The sequence below is a fragment of the Opisthocomus hoazin genome, chromosome 4, assembly GCF_030867145.1.
Source record: "Opisthocomus hoazin isolate bOpiHoa1 chromosome 4, bOpiHoa1.hap1, whole genome shotgun sequence".
Taxonomy (NCBI): domain Eukaryota; kingdom Metazoa; phylum Chordata; class Aves; order Opisthocomiformes; family Opisthocomidae; genus Opisthocomus; species Opisthocomus hoazin.
The window spans coordinates 45,116,740-45,134,437 of record NC_134417.1 but is presented as its reverse complement, the minus strand read 5'-3'; the positions used below and the strand labels follow the sequence as shown (position 1 = coordinate 45,134,437).

The window sequence follows — 17,698 nt, the reverse complement described above, 5'->3', positions numbered from 1 at the left end:
AAGACACAACTAACATAAGGTAAACGCTGTGAGTTAGCCAAAAGCCTTCCTAATTCTCCAGTAGGAGAAAATAAAAACCCCAGCCATTCGTTTTTTCTGTACTTTACTGAAGTGGCATCAGAACTGATCTGAGCCCCTAAGAAATCATTCTGTTCCTCCTCATATGGCTGTAAAACTCCCACCCGTCCATTTCTCTGCAGTTGTATGACCAGTTAATTACTTTCTTATTAAATGTCCATTCCTAAAGACTGATTTTTTTTGCCATACACATTTTCTTTTAATTGCATATTCTTCATTAGAATGAGTAAAAAGCCGTATTATGCAGAAGACCACTGAGCAATAGATTTATTTATAAAAGAGGTGTAAAGATCTCCCAGGAGAGCCGAGTATCCTCGTTGCCAGCTGAAATCAACAAGAGCAAAGGGTCTCCAGTCCTCTCCAAAGCTTGGTCTTAAATCTGTAAAAGGTCCTGAACTTCTGACATCATTTTGACTTTTCTCCTTCTTTGAATGTGAATATTCCCGTGTACACTTCTGTAATAGCCAGACGCTGTTGTGGGCTAGTATGAATGTACTGGGTTTTTGTAAAGATACTGCCAAAGAAAGAAATGCTCCAAAGCAACTGCACGGAATTACTAGGGGATGAGCTGTCTGACATTACAGTAAGGTATTTACTCACTGGGCAAACATCTACTCCTGACTACGTTGCGATGGTTTCTGCTCAGAGTTTTTCATTGCAAAGTCCCCAAACGTTGAACAAGTGGGACACAAACCGCTGTTCACTGGGAGAAACCTGCTTCTGTGTGAAATGTGGCATTTCCCAAACGGAGACTCAGAAGAGTGGTTTGGGTTGGAAGGGACCAATGAAGGTCACCTAGCCCAAGCCCCCTGCAGCAAGCAGGGACATCTTCAACCAGACCAGGTTGCTCAGAGCCCCGTCCAGGCTGGCCTAGAACGTTTCCAGGGATGGGGCATGTATGAAGTCTCTGGGCAGCCTTTCACCACTCCCAGGGTAAGAAATGTCTGCTTGTATCCAGTCCGAATCGACCCCCTCTCAGTGCAAAGCCGATGCCCCTTGTCCTCTGGCAGCAGGCCCTGCCCAAGAGCCTGTCCCCACCGCTCTTGCAGGAAGTGCCCGGACGGGGCGGCACGGCTGCCCGGGGGTGCCTCGGGCGGCAGGGAGCGAGGGAAACTCCCGCCTCTCCCGGCGGGAGTCGGCGATGCCAGCAGCGGGCGGGGGAAGGCGCTGGGGCAAGGTGGAACCGCAGGAGGGACGCTCGGCGACGGCGTCTCCGCCGCGGACACCGAACCGACCCGCACTGCCGGGACAGGGACGGGACAGGGCCGGGACAGGGACGGGACGGGACGGGACGTCCCGCCGCGCCGGGAGGAAGGGGAGGGGCGTCACCTGGCCCGCCCCGCCCCGCGGCCGCCAGGTGCGGGGTGGAGCAGGAAGCGGCGGCGGCGCCGGAGGGGACCCGCGCCCGCCTCGGCGCCGGGCCCTATGCGGGGAGATGGCGGCGGGCCGGGCGCTGGCCGCGCTGCTGGCCGCCCTCCTGGCCGCCTCGGCGCAGCTCCTCCAGCGGGAAGGTAGGGACGGGGCGGCGGGGGGTGCGACGCGGCGGCACCCTCGGCTGTGCGTTTATCTCCGCGTGCTCTGCTCTCTTAATAAGTATTAGGTATTTTAAGGGGGGGGGGGACGACACACGGGCCTTTGGGGTGTCAGAGCTCCGCCAAGCCCCTTCCCTGGGGCCGGGTCACCCGCGAGGAGCAGGGGCTTCCAGGGCCGCCCGCTCCGCCAGGCCGCCGGTCACACCGGCTGCGGGGCGAAGGGAATGGTGGTGATGGCAGCGAGCGGGGGCTGCGCTGTGCGGGCAGGGAAGGAGAGGGCTGGTACACCCGCCTGGGTCAGGTAGCTAAAGGGGAGGCTGCTGCTCGCTGCCGGCTCTTTGTCTCTTGGAATTCCTGGATGCGTGGTGCAATCCCATCTGTATAACCCGCGAATATCTTTCTTAAATCCTGTCCGTGACCCCGAAGGAATTCCGGTTATGAACACGGAGACAGTCTGCGGGGCTTTCCTCAATTTCCAGAGCTGCTTGATTGCAAAAAAATGCCCATCCGCAAATCTAAACAGGCTGTTCTGTAGCTGTTAGTCCTGTTAAAGACTCTTGAAGTACGAGTCCTTTTATACAAAATAACCACCGAGTTATTCACAGTCGCTGTGAATAACCTAAACAGTCTGATATGAAATTCATGCCTTTGTAACGTTTCCATTACCTTTAACTGCACTGGTTATGCTGAAGTGTGGCTCACGGCCATTGTTATTATAAACAACACTGTCTAAAAGTTGACTGTGAAATTGGACAGCGCTGAGGTTTAAGCTTCAAGCTGTGTAGTCTTTTAAATAAAATATTTGCATTTGATGCTTCTGGGTCGAGTGGGTGACAGCTATTTGCCACTCTGAGCCTCTTCAGAGGGAAAAGAAAGCAAGAATATTATACTGTGGTCAATTGTGTGTTGTTTTAAAAGAAAAAAAAACTTTCAGAACCTTAGATGGGCCAGTGCTAGGAGGAGAAGAGCTAGACTTTCCAAAGGTCTTGTCTTGTTGGCGTAGCAAATGAAAAAATCCTCAATTGCATTTTTTTTTTCATACATTGGTCTAGACCTTCACTGGTACATGCGGCAGCCTGTTCATCATACATTCACACATTATTCCTCACCTTGTGGTCAAACTGTGTTATCGGAATCCTTTGTGCCTTTCATTCCTGTCCACCACCACCCCCATCTTATGATGCCTCACATTAAACTTCATGGGCTTGCTTCTGAGGCACAGTACTGCTCTTTTTGACTTCTGCTTTTTTTCATCATCTGCTCTAGCTTGTTTCCCTCTCTGTTGTTTAAAACATCCAAATGAATTATGCATTTGCGTTGGCATTAAAGAAAAAAAGTTTATACCTGCTTTCTGTGAGGTCGAGCTCACACCGTTAGTTTGGTTGGGTGTAGCAGTGAGCAGGCTGTGTGGTGGGTGTGGGCTGTGTCCCTGGAGAGCCGAGCGAGTCTCCTTTGCGTGTGATTGTAATAGCTCTTGTTGGGAAGGTGGCAGAACGAAGTCAGATGGGAAAGTGCAGCAAGTGGAAGGAAGATGGCAAGTGTGACGAAGAATGTGTAGTCTGTCCTCACTGTGCAAACCTTCCCTACAAACAAGATGTCTGTGTGGTCTGGGGCGTTCTTAGCTTGGTCTAGAGGAACCAGGGAGAGAGATCTTCCCAACCACTGACCTTGCCCTAAGGCAAACGGATGTTGCTCTGTAAAGCAAAGTTAGTAAATGTGAAGTTGCACAAAACACCATTGGTAGACCCGGTGGTTTTGCCGCCACTGATGGCGGTCCCTCTTCCTACCTCCTTTGGTCCCTTCCTTTCCAGCTGCATGCTTCTGCCCACTTGTCCCTCTGCTGCACAAGCACCACTGCTCCTGCGAGCCAGGTCCTCTGTCATCCTGTCAAGCTCTCGAACTCTGTGCCTTCCTCCTCTTTGTGGACCCCCAGGCCCCCCCCGCCCCAAGAGAAGGTGGCTCAGTCTCGTCTGCATTAGTGGCATGAGTTGGCAGTCTGGAGGTTGTGATGGTTTGAGCGGGACCAGAGAGGAGAACGGTGCCTTTCCAGGGTTCTTGGCAGATCTCGTGTGCCTGACATGTCCTTCATCCCAGCGGGAGTTGCTTTTGTTATTGCACAACCAAAACTGTAGTCAGAACTTCTCCCTGAGCAAAGGTTTGTCCTGAAAACCCAAAATAGCTCAGGCTAAGATTTTTTTCCCCCCACACCCACAAGTAGTTTGTAATTTTTAAGAAGTTCCCTTTGCCCTGGTGCTGACAGTGGTACTGGCTCTGCTGTTGCTGCGTTTTGGCTGCAAGTTGCAGCCATCTCCTGTTCAGCAAGGCCAGGTTTAGGCTGGGGGTGCAGAACCACGCACGAGGTGGGTATGAGGCATGTGTGCCTACCCTCGGGGACTGGTGATACTCTGGTGGGATGGCTACAAATCTTGGTGTGCCTATCTCTAAAGTTTCATCAGGCATCCTGGATGAAGGCCTTTCTTCTCTCGCCTTTTCCCTCCACCCTTTCCCAGGAGGTACAGTATTATGGTGTTGTCCTTACTGTCCTGTAGGAACGGGTAGGTCAAGCATGGCTGGTCGTGTTGTCTTCAGAGGAGCTTGTGGGTTTGCTTCAGATGCAACTTTATGCATAACGTAAATTACCGTATGAAACACTGGTTAACTTATAGGTGGAAAACTACAGGAAGAAGTATTTGGTGCGGTAGCAGTATTGCATATCTGATCTTTGAAAATGTGTTTTCCAACTAAAGACATGTTTCTTTGAAGCACTAATAATGAAATTAATCAGACTTGTATGATGTCTGTGAAACAAACAAATATTTCAGATTTAAGTATCCTTATGTAATAAAATCTGCATATGTAATTTGGGGATTGGGTTTAAAATGTCACTGTTAGAAGTGAATTTGCAGATAATGCCGTGTTGTTTCTTGCTCTATCCTTGTGTTAACTTACTCTTGGCAACTGACTGATCTGAGTCATGCATCAGTCTTAACATGTAAAGCTACTTCTTCTAATAAAATAAAATATCCCCAAGCTGTTAGCAGGGTCCTTCTGCTGTTCTGGCAGAATATAAATTGTTTGTGCTCCTCTGAAAGTTGCTGGAAGCTGGATCGTTTCCATCCTGAATTGCTGTTCGCTTACTCGATCGAGACCTCTCCTTTTAAGACTGCAAATAATGTGCATGAGTATTTGGTTGGACCTTTTTGTTTGTTTGTTTGCCTCATGTCATTATCATTCTGGAGTGCTTAGTTTTTACACTCTAGAAAATAACGTGTGTATAGTAAATTATTTATTGTGTGTTGCAGTTCTGGTGCTAATACGTTAAATTTTCCACCAGAAAATACACTTAATTTTTTTTCTTAATTCCAGATTTTTGCAGGTTTGAGATGTTTGTTTTTAACAGATGAGCCTTGTCTCTGTGTGTTTTTTCATTTTTTTTGTCTTAAAATTTTAAGTCTGAAAGGATGTAGAGGTAATGTGAAGGCCCAACTGGGAATGTGAGGTGGTGGGAACATGAAAATATTTGAGCATTTATACACTGAGTTGAACTTCTTGTCCACAGCAGCACAAAAGACCACCAGTTTGAGTGCCGCCACCGGAGATCCTCAGTTAGGTCATGGTCTTTGGAGTCTTGTGTGAATGAAGTTTCTCCAACAGCCATACTCTTGGTCGTAGGTTACTTGTCCACAAAACTGAAAACACCAACAAGTAGCAGCCATTTGGCTAAAGAGTGGCCCAGGAGAGTTCTTCTCTGACGTGGTGGGCCAGCTCCTGATCCTGGCTCCTAAGGTGGCTGGTGCATCTTTTGTGCCTGGGATTGTCATTTAATGAGCTGCAGTGGCTCATCAGCTAGATACTAATTAAGGGGGAGCAGGCTGAGAAGGATTATTTTTTGGCATTGGCTCAAGACATGGGCTCAAAGGTCTGGCCAGGGGAGAAATGGGGTAGAAGGCTTGGACGCTGCTGAAGTTCATGTCCAGAGTACCACCATGGACCTGTGTCATGGAGGAAATTATTCTTTAGCTAGAAGATTGCCCTCCTCACTTTTGTTCTGACTTGCATGCATTGTCTTGCTACAGGGGTTTCTAGACAGAAATTTGGGCTTGCTTTATGAAATAAGAGAAGAACTTTTCCCCTACCTGATATCACGTATCCTTTGGGTCAGTTGTCTTCAAATGCGTTACTTAAATGAGTTAATCTTATCTCTATATAATATTGGAATAGAAAAGAAAGTAGGAGGAAAGCCACTGGAAAAAAAAAAGTTTTTCTTCTGGGTGCTCCTTTGAGCTCTTTCTTTGGATGCTTTCTGGCCTTGGTCTCCACGCAAGAGCTCCTAGAAAGGCTCAGCTGCAGCAAAGCCTGTTAGGCTGGAGGATGTGGGACAAATAGGCCTTGGATACCAATTTGATCTAACTAGGCTCTTTTTGGGTAACCCTGTATCCTCTGCCCTTTCTTTTCTTAAATTTCTGTTAAGATCTTTTTGCAATTCTACATCTTTAATCATTTTTATAATTCATAAACCTTTGCACAACTGGGGGAAAGACTAAAGACATTACCTGAACAAAGCACTTCCAGCAGTTTCTGGGCCATTAGCTGTCTCACTGGTGCTGCACAGGTACCCCTGTCAAACATCAGCTCTGGAGCAGATATCCTGCCGCTGCAGCACAGGTTGATTTGTTGGAGCCAAACCATTAACCAGTTTGTTTAGAGCACCTGGTGGCTTTTGGTGGCCTCATAGTAGGGTTCAACTGATAGAGCTGAATGAACTTGAAAAAATCTCTAATTTGATGGAGGTGTGACCTTGCCAATTCCTCTTGCTCAACATCTGCTTGTGCCACTAGGGTGTGAAGGAAAAGACGTGGGTTCTGTTGTTCATAGTAAACTGTTGACTGCTGGCTGTTACATCAAAGCAAAATCCGGTGTTTCTGTTATTAGCTGGTGACAGAGGCAAGGGTTTGCTGCCTGTAGCTGAACCTGCCCAGTGTAGATAGTATTGATGGGACCTCCTGGAAGACCTTCAGAAAGACCCAACTGAAGAATTGTTCCATAATGTCTGGTAGACGTGCATTTCACGCATATTAGTAAGGTCTACTCTGCGTCTGAGTGCCCCGGCTGCATGGGCAGTATGGTGGGAAAACAGAATTTATTTTTTTTCTTTCCTATTTCCTATAACGGGAGAGAAGTCTCACCTTTGCCTGTTCCATTGGACATCCTTTAACAACCATCCTCAAGTGTGCCACGGGACAGCCTGCTTCAGGCTGTGCCTTTTGATTTCATGGGGAACAAAGTGAGCATGGTTACTCAACTGTCAGAGCAAACTCTTATTTTGACAGGTATGATCACGCTGACGTTATGGAGTTGGCTTTTCTGGGTCTGTGGGTGGAGCTGAGCAATTAGCATATGGAGAGAGCAAACTGAGGGGTGAAAAGGGATGATCTGAAGTTCGTCAGAAGAGAGCGAGCTGTCTGCAGGATGTTTGGCATGGGAGGGACCCCTGATTGTGAAATGCGCTTTTCCACCTTTGTTAACCAGAGCCAGCATGGAAAAGCTGCTCAGACATGCTCCAAGATGCTGTCCTCTCCCTGGCTTACATCCAGGTAGGGATAAGCTGGGCAGGCAAACACCGCTTTGAACAAGGAAGGCTGCTGCAGCTACTTGTGTGGTGTCTTAGCATTCCTCATGCCAGTGCGACATTTTGCCGTCAAGTCGTGCAGACCCATGTATCACACTGTACATTTTGTATGTTGTGTGCGAGTTGGCAGTCAGCTTGCAGACAGCATTCACTGAGCTCTGCGTCTCACTTCTGCAGAAGCAACAAAACTTCATATCTGTAAAATAATAACTAAGAAAATGCAGCTCAGAGTCAACATTCTCCTTTCTGTAATTACAACTAAGCTTGCCAAATCCCCAAGTGTCTTTTCTTCCCACTTTTGGTGAAAAAAGCTTCTTTTAAAAATATCTTTTACGCAGGTTATAGGAGTGTCTTAACTGTCTTCCAAAAAGGTTCTGTAGAAAAGGGTAGAAGTACTGACATTTATAATTACTTGGGTTTTTTAAAAGTTATTTTAAATCTGAAGGTACTTCATTGCTGTTAGCCGTTACAAATTAATGAATTGACAACTTTTCAGTGCACAGCCTCATTGGCCTGGTGTACTGACAGACCTTCTCTGCTGGATTGTGCTGGGAAGTCTTGTAACATCACTACCCCAGAGGCATCCACCCTTCCTCCCTGATGATGAGGAGAACAGGATCATAGAATCATTAAGGTTGGAAAACACCTCTAAGATAATCAAGTCCAACTGTCAACGCAACACCACCATGCCTGCTAAACCACGTACCGAAGTGCAATATCTACACGTTTTTTGAACACCTCCAGGGATGGTGACTCCACCGCTTTCCTGGGCAGCCTGTTCCAATGCCTGACTGCTCTTTCAGTGAAGAAATTTTTCCTAATATCCAATCTAAACCTCCCCTGATGCAACTTGAGGCCATATGTGTGACATCTTGCCTGCTTCACATCCCGGCTATCGGTTCAAACCATCAGTGAAGATTAGGGAACTGTACTGTGGTGGCTGAGGAGTGGGTATTCTCCCCCAGATGCCCTCTCCTGAGAGGTTTGTGGTTACCGTGGCATAATAGTCATTGGCATCATCTATCTGTAAGTGCTTACAAGCTGTGCTGATTTTAAGCTTTAATTTTCGAGTAATTCTCTGAAAACAGTCCTTCCACAAAATATGGACCTTGTATCCCAAGCAAGCGTTGTATTGGAAGACAGGTCCAAACATAAGGAGATCATTGAGCAATGTGAAGAGCAGTTAGTTTACATTTAAAATGTAAACAGAAAACCTATTTGCTTTATAAAGTCCAACAAGATTTCAGCAGCTTGCAGCAAACAGGGTTGGCTGTAATCTGTCATTGTGCTCGTGATCTCTGTTTGCTGCTCACAGCACTATTTAGTAGGTAAGAAGAGTATAAGCAGTGTGTGGGCCCCTGACTAACTTTGCTAAGGGCCTGAAGAATGTGAAGGCAATTACCTGTATGGGCACTGCAGGTGGAATTGGAGGAGTGGGTGATGCTTGGTCAATTGGGTGCTGTAGTTAAACTGGAGAGTTGGACTCAAATTGGCAGAGTCAAGAAGGGAGGTACAAAACGTGAGAGTCAGCAGAGCAGGCAGACGTTTACTCTTTGAAATATTCTTTGACCTGTTGTTGGCAAATTTGAGTCAACTGTGCAACGAATTGTGTTGGAGGTGATGGGGAAATGGATGATCAGGTGTAGCGTTCGTGCATCTCTTAGCTGAGGCATTGGGGTGTTTGCCTGGGATGTGGGAGCTGGAGCCTGGAGTCCCCATCATGCAGGAGACAACCTTGAGGTGCCCTTGCTAGGTGAAGGGTGCTTTGGATGGGTTGCTCTGATTTTGGTTTGTCCTGCTGATGCTGCTGCCTCCTGCGCAGAGGCTGTCCATTAGATCAGCAACAGGAGTTCACAGAGCTTGAAACTGAAATTGTTCAGCTTGTGGTGGGGGTCACTGCGTTATTGAGTCATACTCTTTGCTTTCCACCATCTTGCTGTGACCCTTGCAGTAGATTATGTGTGGTGGAACAACCTCAGCAGGCTACAGGCATGCCTATGGGCCAGCATCACTGCAGAGGCTCGGGAGAGGCAGCAAGCTCTCCAGGAGAGCCTGTGAGCTGCAGAGGCAAGCAGGGCTGTGGTACTATCCCTGTCCCGAGGTGGTGGCACGGAGCGCTGCGGTGGATGAGGCTGTTCTCTGGAGAGGTGAGTTGGTTGTGTGGGTTCAGATCCCCCTCAGGCAGGACAGGGGTTTGGATCCAGGTACTTCATATCCGGAGCGAGCGTTGCTGCTACTCGTCTTCTGCAGCAGCCTGGCTCCTCAGCTGCCGCCGGCTCGTGAATGGTGTCTGAGTCAGCCCCATCCAAGTGGTTTTTGTTAAAAATGGCTGTAGTGGAACAAGCCCACGACTTAAGCGGAACGAGCAAACCAACAGTTTTTGTATGTTATTTTGAGGTAAATTAACATCTGGGCTTTTTCTGTTGGTGACTCTTGTCAGCTTGGGTTTCTTGGGGTTTCTTGGTCTGTCTGGATTTTTTTTGGTTGTTTTGATTCATCCGGTGAAGTCACACAAAATAATCCTTAGATACTTATGGATAAATTGCTGCAATAAAATGCAGTCCTCTAGCCAAAACTAGGTGGACACTGTTCTAACTCCTGCTTTGTTTAGCAAGGCACTGTACGTAGCCATAAAAATCTCTGTTCTGCCAAGTCCTTTCCTTGTACGTACATAAGCACACTGTCTGAGAGTGCCACTGTCTCTGGTGCTCTCCAACGGTCTTCTACGCTGCACTCCCCTCTTGTACAGGAAAAAAGTCCTTTTGATGTTTATATATACATATTAAAAAATACTAGGAGATTAGTGTCAGGTGCAACCACAGTGGATAAATTCAGGCTGAAGTCTGTAGGGTAATCCAACTTGTTGTATACTCTGCAGTTTGTTTCTAACTTAAGTTGGAGAGCTCTGAGCAATAAAATTGATGAAAGGCTTGGGAAAATCATACTGTTTAGAAAAAAGCTAGCTGAGGTGTGTTTGCGCGGAGGGGAGCATTACTGAGTGATAAAGGGATGCTGTGTTGAGACAACTGTCATGAAGGCGCAGTCTTAAATGAGGATGAGCAGTAGTAGAATCCAGTTGCAACAGGGGAGATGCAGACTGAGATTAGGGTAGTTGAAGAAATAGCCAAGGGAGGCTGCAGAACTGTAATTGCTTAGAGGAAAAAAATTTAGGGTGAGATCAGATGTCTACGTCAGCCTGTGAACCGGCCAAGGGCTAGAGGCTTCACCTCTGCCATCTTCTAGCCGAACGATTTCATTGTTGTGTAGACAGAGACTAGATCCAGCCTGGCAATGCTGCTTCTTGTTGGTTTGGATATCCTGTGTGTCATCCCTGTGCAGCATTAATGGGGTGTGGAAATTCCTCCTTTACAAGAAACATGTACAGTTACTGGCAATCCTAATAAAAAGGCATGCAATGGGAATCGTAGACGATGACAGCTCAGCGTGAGTCAGAGACTCAAGCATGTTTATAAAAGCTCTGCAATAAAGGTGGTTTTCCAGTAGTCTCTCTGTTGCGCTCTGTGTGTGTGGCTATAGTTTGGGAGTTTTAGCCACTTAGTAGTTTATTTTTAGTGACTTTGGGATCACTGGATATACCTTCTGCATGATTCTTTTTTTCTATTTTTTCCTATGAAAATTGGATTTGATAGTCTAATGTAGCTCAGCACATCTCTAGCAGCTGGCTGCTGTTGGCATTACAGCACTGTGCTCTTACTTCTTGGCCAAAATTATTATCTGCAGAGTTTCATCTTAGCAAGCTGTTTGTTTATGCAGTAATCTAGTTTGGTGTCTGTCCCTGTGTGGGCTTCTAGCAGCTTTTCTGAGCCTAAATTGGTACAGATCTGCGTTCTTTTGGCCCTCTGTCATGCTGATATATTGATTGTTGCAGCACTTTGGCGATTTTGGGTAGATCCTGTTTTGGAAAGATGAGGCATGGGCTACATCCGTGCTGGAAAGCAATACTGAGCTGACAAGGATTTGATCTTGTTTCAGGGAGATCAAATTAATGACTACATGGTCATGAAGTCTGGAGAAGTGGTGGGGGGCAAAAACCCAGGCAGCAGAAGTCAGGTCTTCTTAGGGATGGGAAAGACAATGCTTTGTTTTGACCCTTGTAGGAAGGCTTTGCTTATTTCAAACACCATCCAAAATGTTAGAAATTTCTGTTCCTTGGTTTCAGCTCAGGGATGTATTTGATTTGTTTTAAAGTTAGTCGTGTGCTTAAGGTTATGCTTAAACTTAATCCTCGTGGCTGAAAATGGTCTTAGAGCCACGTGCAAGCATTTGTTGCAGAAGTGCTGGCTGTTAGTGACCCTGCTGCATTTCTCTGTACCTCCAGGTTGGCCATGTGGCTGTGCTGTCCCAGGGATGGGAAGAGGAACAGTGATAACTGTTTGACCAGAAAGTGAGGAACCGACTTTTCAGTAATACGTATAAACTGTAGACGAGTGTGACAAGTACTGTATGCAAGAAAGGAGTCTCTTTTGTCCATAGTCATTAATTACTGGTATTATGCTATTAACACTTCATATCTGGATGACATAAACATCATAAAAATTATGACCTGTCATGGTCAAAGAGTATTCTGTGCACAAAGCATGATAAGGTCTCTCGGGAAGACCTTAGAGCAGCCTTCCAGTACCCGAAGGGGCCTGCAAGAAAGCTGGAGAAGGCCTTTTTACAAGAGCACGTGGTGATAGGACAAGGGGTAATGGCTTTAAGCTGAAAGAGGGTAGATTTGGATTAGATATAAGGAAGAAACTCTTTACTATGAGGGTGGTGAGGCACTGGAACAGGTTGCCTAGAGGAGCTGTGGATGCCCCCTCCCTGGCAGTGTTCAAGGCCAGGCTGGACGGGGCTTGGAGCACCCTGGTCTGGTGGAAGGTGTCCCTGCCCATGGCAGGGGGCGTGGAACCAGGTGATCTGTAAGGTCCCTTCCAACCCAAACCATTTTATTTTTCTGTGCGATAAAAACCCCGAAAGAACCCCAGAAAGCATCCAGTGGTATGGAAAACAGAATTCTGGGCTAGACTGGAAGCAGTTGTTTCACTTTCGCTTCTGAAAACTACTTCCTTACGAAGAACAAGGAAGAACAGCCCTGGTTGCTGGCTTTGGCTTACTCTTTTCTTTTCCCCACCCTGTGTACATTGCCCCTGCGATTGTCCCTTGTGCCCTTGTGTGCTTGGAAGGTTATTACACAAGGCAGTTCCTAGCCTGTATGGTTGTCTTTTTGGTTTTTTAACTCGGGAAAACCCAGATTTAAAACCTCTGTGAAAGCATTTCTAAGGGAGAAATGCAGGCAATGAGTAGTGCCAGCCATTGGAAGAGGCAAGGAAGTTCAGTGTAGGCTTTTGGGTCAGAGGACTGTCCCATCATTTAAAGGCTGTAGGGAGCTTACTCAGTGGCCAGGGTCTCACTAATGGTATTAGAGGGTTGGTAAACTCATCATTACAAGTATGTGCAGAAATTTGGCAAGCCTTGTGGCGTTCAGCGTTTTTGATTAAAGCCTTTGATCCTAGGCGCAAATAGGTAAGGCAGTTTTAAGGGCTTGCTACTAAGTCTTTTGACTCCAAGGTTGTGTAGAAAAGCCAGAAAGGCTGGAAAAAGGCTCAAGACCAACAAAACTCAAATGAAATCACGATAGGGTATCTCTTCAGGTACTCTTTTCTGCCCTAGTCCCCCTAGCAGTGAGATTTTTTTTGATGCCTGGTGTTTGCAAACCTAGAGCTGCGATATTCCTAGTGGGAGGGAGGGACAATAGTCCATGCTGACTCCTCAATCCCCAGGGCTTTTGCAAAACTTTACAACGAAAGTCAGGCCTTGCAAAACCGTGAGACTGCTGTAAAAATCAGAAGATTTTAAAAGGGAGGTTTAAAAATAGAACAGGCGTTTTTTGTGGGAAACTGAGTCACTAATGTGGTATGCTTCTCTCTGTGGCTGTGATGGCTAAAACTTTGAGTTGGGTGGGTAGGCTGGTTGAGGGTCTCTGGTGTGCTCATCTGCCATGAGAGAGCTCTGCCGATCAGGAGTTCCCAAGGAGTGCTCAGCCCTGCTCCCCATGGCCCTCACCAGGTGAGCCCTTGGGTGTGTGGGCTTTGGCCAGGGTTCTTGCCACCGCTGCAGTAATAGCAGCTGGCACGGACCAGACGGTATGTTTAGGTGCTCAAAGGATGGTGAGCAGTCAGGCAGAGCCTGGGGCTCCCTGCAGATGTGCCTTTCTGAGCCAGCTGTTCTCCCGTGCCTTCCTGGTGTGCTGCATGGCAATGGGAATGGCTGCAGGGGCTTTCCCGGGGTGCTGTGCTGCTGAGTTTGCCAGGGTAAATCTCTCTTTGGGTTAACGAGCAAGAGGATTCCCAACCTGGCATATGGACAGAGCTTTGTCATGCAGCCCTGAGTGATGTACCACTCAAGGAAAGACCTTTTTGGACAGAACTTGGGGTACCTGATTTAGAATCATAGAATCATTCTGGTTGGAAAAGAGCTCTAAGATCATCAAGTCCAACCGTCAACGTATCACCACCATGCCTGCTAAACCATGTCCTGAAGTGCCATATCTACACTTTTTTTGAGCACCTCCAGGGATGGTGACTTCACCACTCCCCTGGGCAGCCTGTTCCAATGCCTGACCACTCTTTCAGTAAAGAAATTTTTCCTAAAATCCAATCTAAACCTCCCTGATGCAACTTGAGTTCATCTTCTCTTGTCCTATCACTTGTTATCTGGGAGACTGACAGCCACCTTGCTCCAACCTCCTTTCAGGTAGTTGTAGAGAGCGAGAAGGTCTCCCCTCAGCCTCCTTCTCTCCAGACTAAACAACCCCAGTTTCCTCATAAGACTTGTGCTCTAGACCCCTCACCAGCCTCATTGCTCTTTGGACATGCTCCAGCACATCAACGTCTTTCTTGTAGTGAGGGGCCCAAAACTGAACACAGTGCTCGAGGTGTGGCCGCACCAGTGCCGAGTACAGGGGCACGATAACTTCCCTAGAAGTGATCTCCCTAGATGTCTTATTTTTTTCATACACGTAATCTTTTTTTCTCATAAACACTACAAGCACAAGTGTTGTAGACACTGTGATTGTATCTTCCATACACTGAAGTAAGGAAGGAAGAGTAGTGAAGACAAGTAGCAGAAGACTTACAAACTGACTCGTCCTCAGATTTTCACCTGGGACTGGGATACTGTTGACTTCAATGCAAACTTGACTCGCTTCAGCCAGGGCTGGGCTTAATCTTTGCCAAGCATCAGACTGATGCTAACAACTTTTATAATCATCCTGAATGTCTGGTCAGTGCTCCTTGGTGTCTTATATTGCACGTGTATTTTTGGACCACAGTCAGGTTTGGTCCATTTGTTGAGAAATGGCTACTCATAAAATAGAAGAAGATGATTCAACAAACAAACAGTTTATTCTTTGGCTCTAGTATTTCTTGTGAGAGCAGCTCCTGCATTTGGTAGTGCTTGAGGATGCATTGAAACCTGTGAAGATTGCTGAGGAGAGGAGGTATCCAAGCATACACGGTCCGTCCCAGGCCACAGATGCCTTCTCTGCTGCTGAGGGGCTTTGCATGGACATCCTTTACCTTCAGGGATTGAGTTGTAAAAGATGGGGAGGGTGGGAGAGGGCCATAACTGCGTGTATAAATGTCTGTTGGGACGTGCTTTTGGTATCGCTGTAATACCTCATCTGGTCAGCAATAATTGTTGAGGTATACCCAGAGATTCACCTGTTCTCACATTTGATTGCACCTGATGGTGCTTGCTTTGTTGTTTGGCTGCTGAATAACTTCCTGAATTGAGTCACGATTTCATGGGTGCCTTCAGAAACGAAGCAGGATGTATGCTGGGCATAACAGACCAAAAACCAAAATGGCTTGACAGAAATTTGAAAGGAATAGATGAGCTACTCTTTAAATGTGAAGTAAATAACCCTGGTGAAGGTAAACTGGAGCAGAACTGGTCCTACACAAATTCTATGTATACCTCTCTCTGGGCACATTGACCAAGCAGATTTGTATCATCTGTGCTGGACTGGAAGAGCCAAGGCATTTTCTGTAGGCCTACCACCAAAGACTTTTGAGAATGTGGATGCGAATATTGCTTTTGACAATGTGGCATCTGTGGGTCTGTGTGGAGAGGCTGGTGATACTCATACGTGCTAGTAACAAAATGCCTCTTTTTTTTTTTTTCTTTGTTAGCTTCCTTTACGATCTCTCTTCGTACAGTGGACAACATCACAGTTACGATTAAACGGAGACCCAATGTTTCACCACGCTGTCAAATCCGTGTTAAAAGTGTCAGCGGGTCTGAACTCAAGATAAAGTCTGGGGAGAATGTGACTTTTACCTTCACTTGTAGTACTCCAGAGAAGTATTTCATCATGGAAATTCAGAAAAATATCGGTAAGATACAGGTCTTTAATTTTTCCCCCAACTGTAATTTTTCTTCAGTAAAACCACATACTTTTTTTTTCCTGGTACTGTATTAAGGTATACCCTATAACCTTGGGTAAGAAGACATCTTTGAACAGTGATAAATAACCTTGAATTACTGAAACTATGCAAGTTAAAGAAATCTGTATTATGGATGGCAGAACTGATGTTAACTTGGCTGTTTTGGAAACAGTTAAATGATGTTAAATGTATGTTACATCAATTCCTTGCTGCCTTCCCTTCTTCCGTCAAAGAATCTTTTTTTTCTGTCAAAAGCTGCTGAGCACTGATAATGATATATTACTAACATTATTTGTTGAACAGCTTGATTGTGTCTATAAGGTGAACAGAAACATTAAAGACATGCATGTGTCTCCTCATGTTTAACGAGTGTTATTGAAGTCAAGAAACTGAAAATTTGAATGTAACTAAAGCCTCGTTTTCTTTGAATGTTATCTCTGCTCTATGTATGTTAATGTACTCTTCAATGGCATGAACACATGCTACTTCTCAACGAGATCCCAAACTTCATTGGGCATTCAGTCTTTGGTAGTATCTTCGTTCTTTTTGGGGTGGTGTTCAAGGATAGTTTTCTTCACATTTTGGAGTTTTATTCATATGATTCATGCAAATAATAATGTTCACAGCATTTCATGATAGATTTGTAAGATGCACCTGTGATATTTCTTAAGTTGGAGCCTAGACATAGATTAAAGTGTGCTTATTTTTAGTGTCCAGCTTGAAATACCAATAACTTGGATTTTTCAAAGAAAAGTTTTCCAAATTCTCCCCAGAATTCCACAGTGGCAGTTGCTGTTATTCGTCACTTCTGCAGAATCTGGGGCTCAGATTGTTCATCAGGGCATCAAGGAAACAAAGATACAGTTCATGGCAAGCAGTGGAAAGCTTAAAGATGAATGATTTGCCAGGAATTCTCAGAGCGAGATGGGATAAAATCAGTTCTCTAGATCCATGATTTCCAGCTGTTCTGACATTGTGTTTCTCCCTTTTGCCCATTCAGCACTCTACCCTATTCACTAAATACCTTCTAAATTCTTCGGCAAACAGGGCGGGAATACTAGAGACAATGAATCCCATCTATTAGTCAGCCTGACTAAAGCAGGTTTATCCTGTCTGCTCTATGGGCTAGAAGTCCTGATTAGAGACAGCATGTGACCATGTTACAGGAGTGTCTTTTAATGCACGTAGAAGAGAAGTTAAGTGCAACCTCAAAATAGTGAAAATAGCAATGAAGGGGGAAGTGTCAAATTCCTCGTTTACTTGAGTGCTTTCCAGAGTGTATCATGGCTGTTCTCTCTCTGCATTTAGACTGTGTGTCAGGCCCGTGTCCTTTTGGAGATGTTCATCTTTACCCACCGGGGCTACCTCGCCTTAACAGGACATTCATCTGGGATGTGAAGGCGAGTACAAAGGCTGGACTTGAACTGAGATTTTCTACCCCGTGGCTAAGACAGATTGAACCAGGAGAGACATGCCCAGATTTTGTTAGCTACAACATCAACAGCTGTATCGATAAGGCCAAGGTCAACATTGGCACCTTCTGCAGGAATGGCTCGGTGTCTCGCGTCAAGCTGCTGGGAGGAGTCGTCATGTCTCTGCGCCTCCCATGGGACTCACCTCTCATGACCTCGGGCTTCAACATAGCTAACAGGGCTTCCATAAAACGTAAGTATGGAGTAGCATTTCCCCACCTGTAGTTGCCTTGTGCAGATTGCAGCAGAATTACTTAAACCTTTCTTCTCAGGTAACTGAGTTTTGGTGCTGCTATCCCAAACTCCCTTCCATTTCATCTTTTCTAAAAGCTGTTGCATGGTTTTTAATTTGGTAGCTGGTGCTCTTCTGGGGTCAAAATAGTTTGATTGGTTAATAATTATGAAAACTGTTATGTTGCAGCTTTTTGTGCACATTACTCATTTTCAATCTCTTTAAATTTCCTAAAACTTAAACATACCTGCTCTGTTAGTTTTGTGTTTTCAGCTAGGTGAGGCGAGATAGCAGAATTAGAA

General features: G+C 45.9%; 1 protein-coding gene across 3 annotated transcripts in view; it reads left to right on the top strand.

Annotated features, from left to right (window-relative positions):
• The first annotated feature begins 1,476 nt into the window (after positions 1–1,476).
• CDCP1 (CUB domain containing protein 1) overlaps positions 1,477–17,698 on the top strand; it is a 43,060-nt gene continuing 26,838 nt past the window's right edge. For all 3 annotated transcript variants that reach the window (XR_012763726.1, XM_075418841.1, XM_075418840.1), the window contains exons 1-3: positions 1,477–1,589; positions 15,438–15,641; positions 17,001–17,357. Coding sequence is in view for 2 of the 3 variants with exons in the window: in XM_075418841.1 (XP_075274956.1) it covers positions 1,514–1,589; positions 15,438–15,641; positions 17,001–17,357 (637 nt within the window). In the remaining variant the exon portion in view is untranslated. The remainder of the gene's footprint in view (positions 1,590–15,437; positions 15,642–17,000; positions 17,358–17,698) is intronic.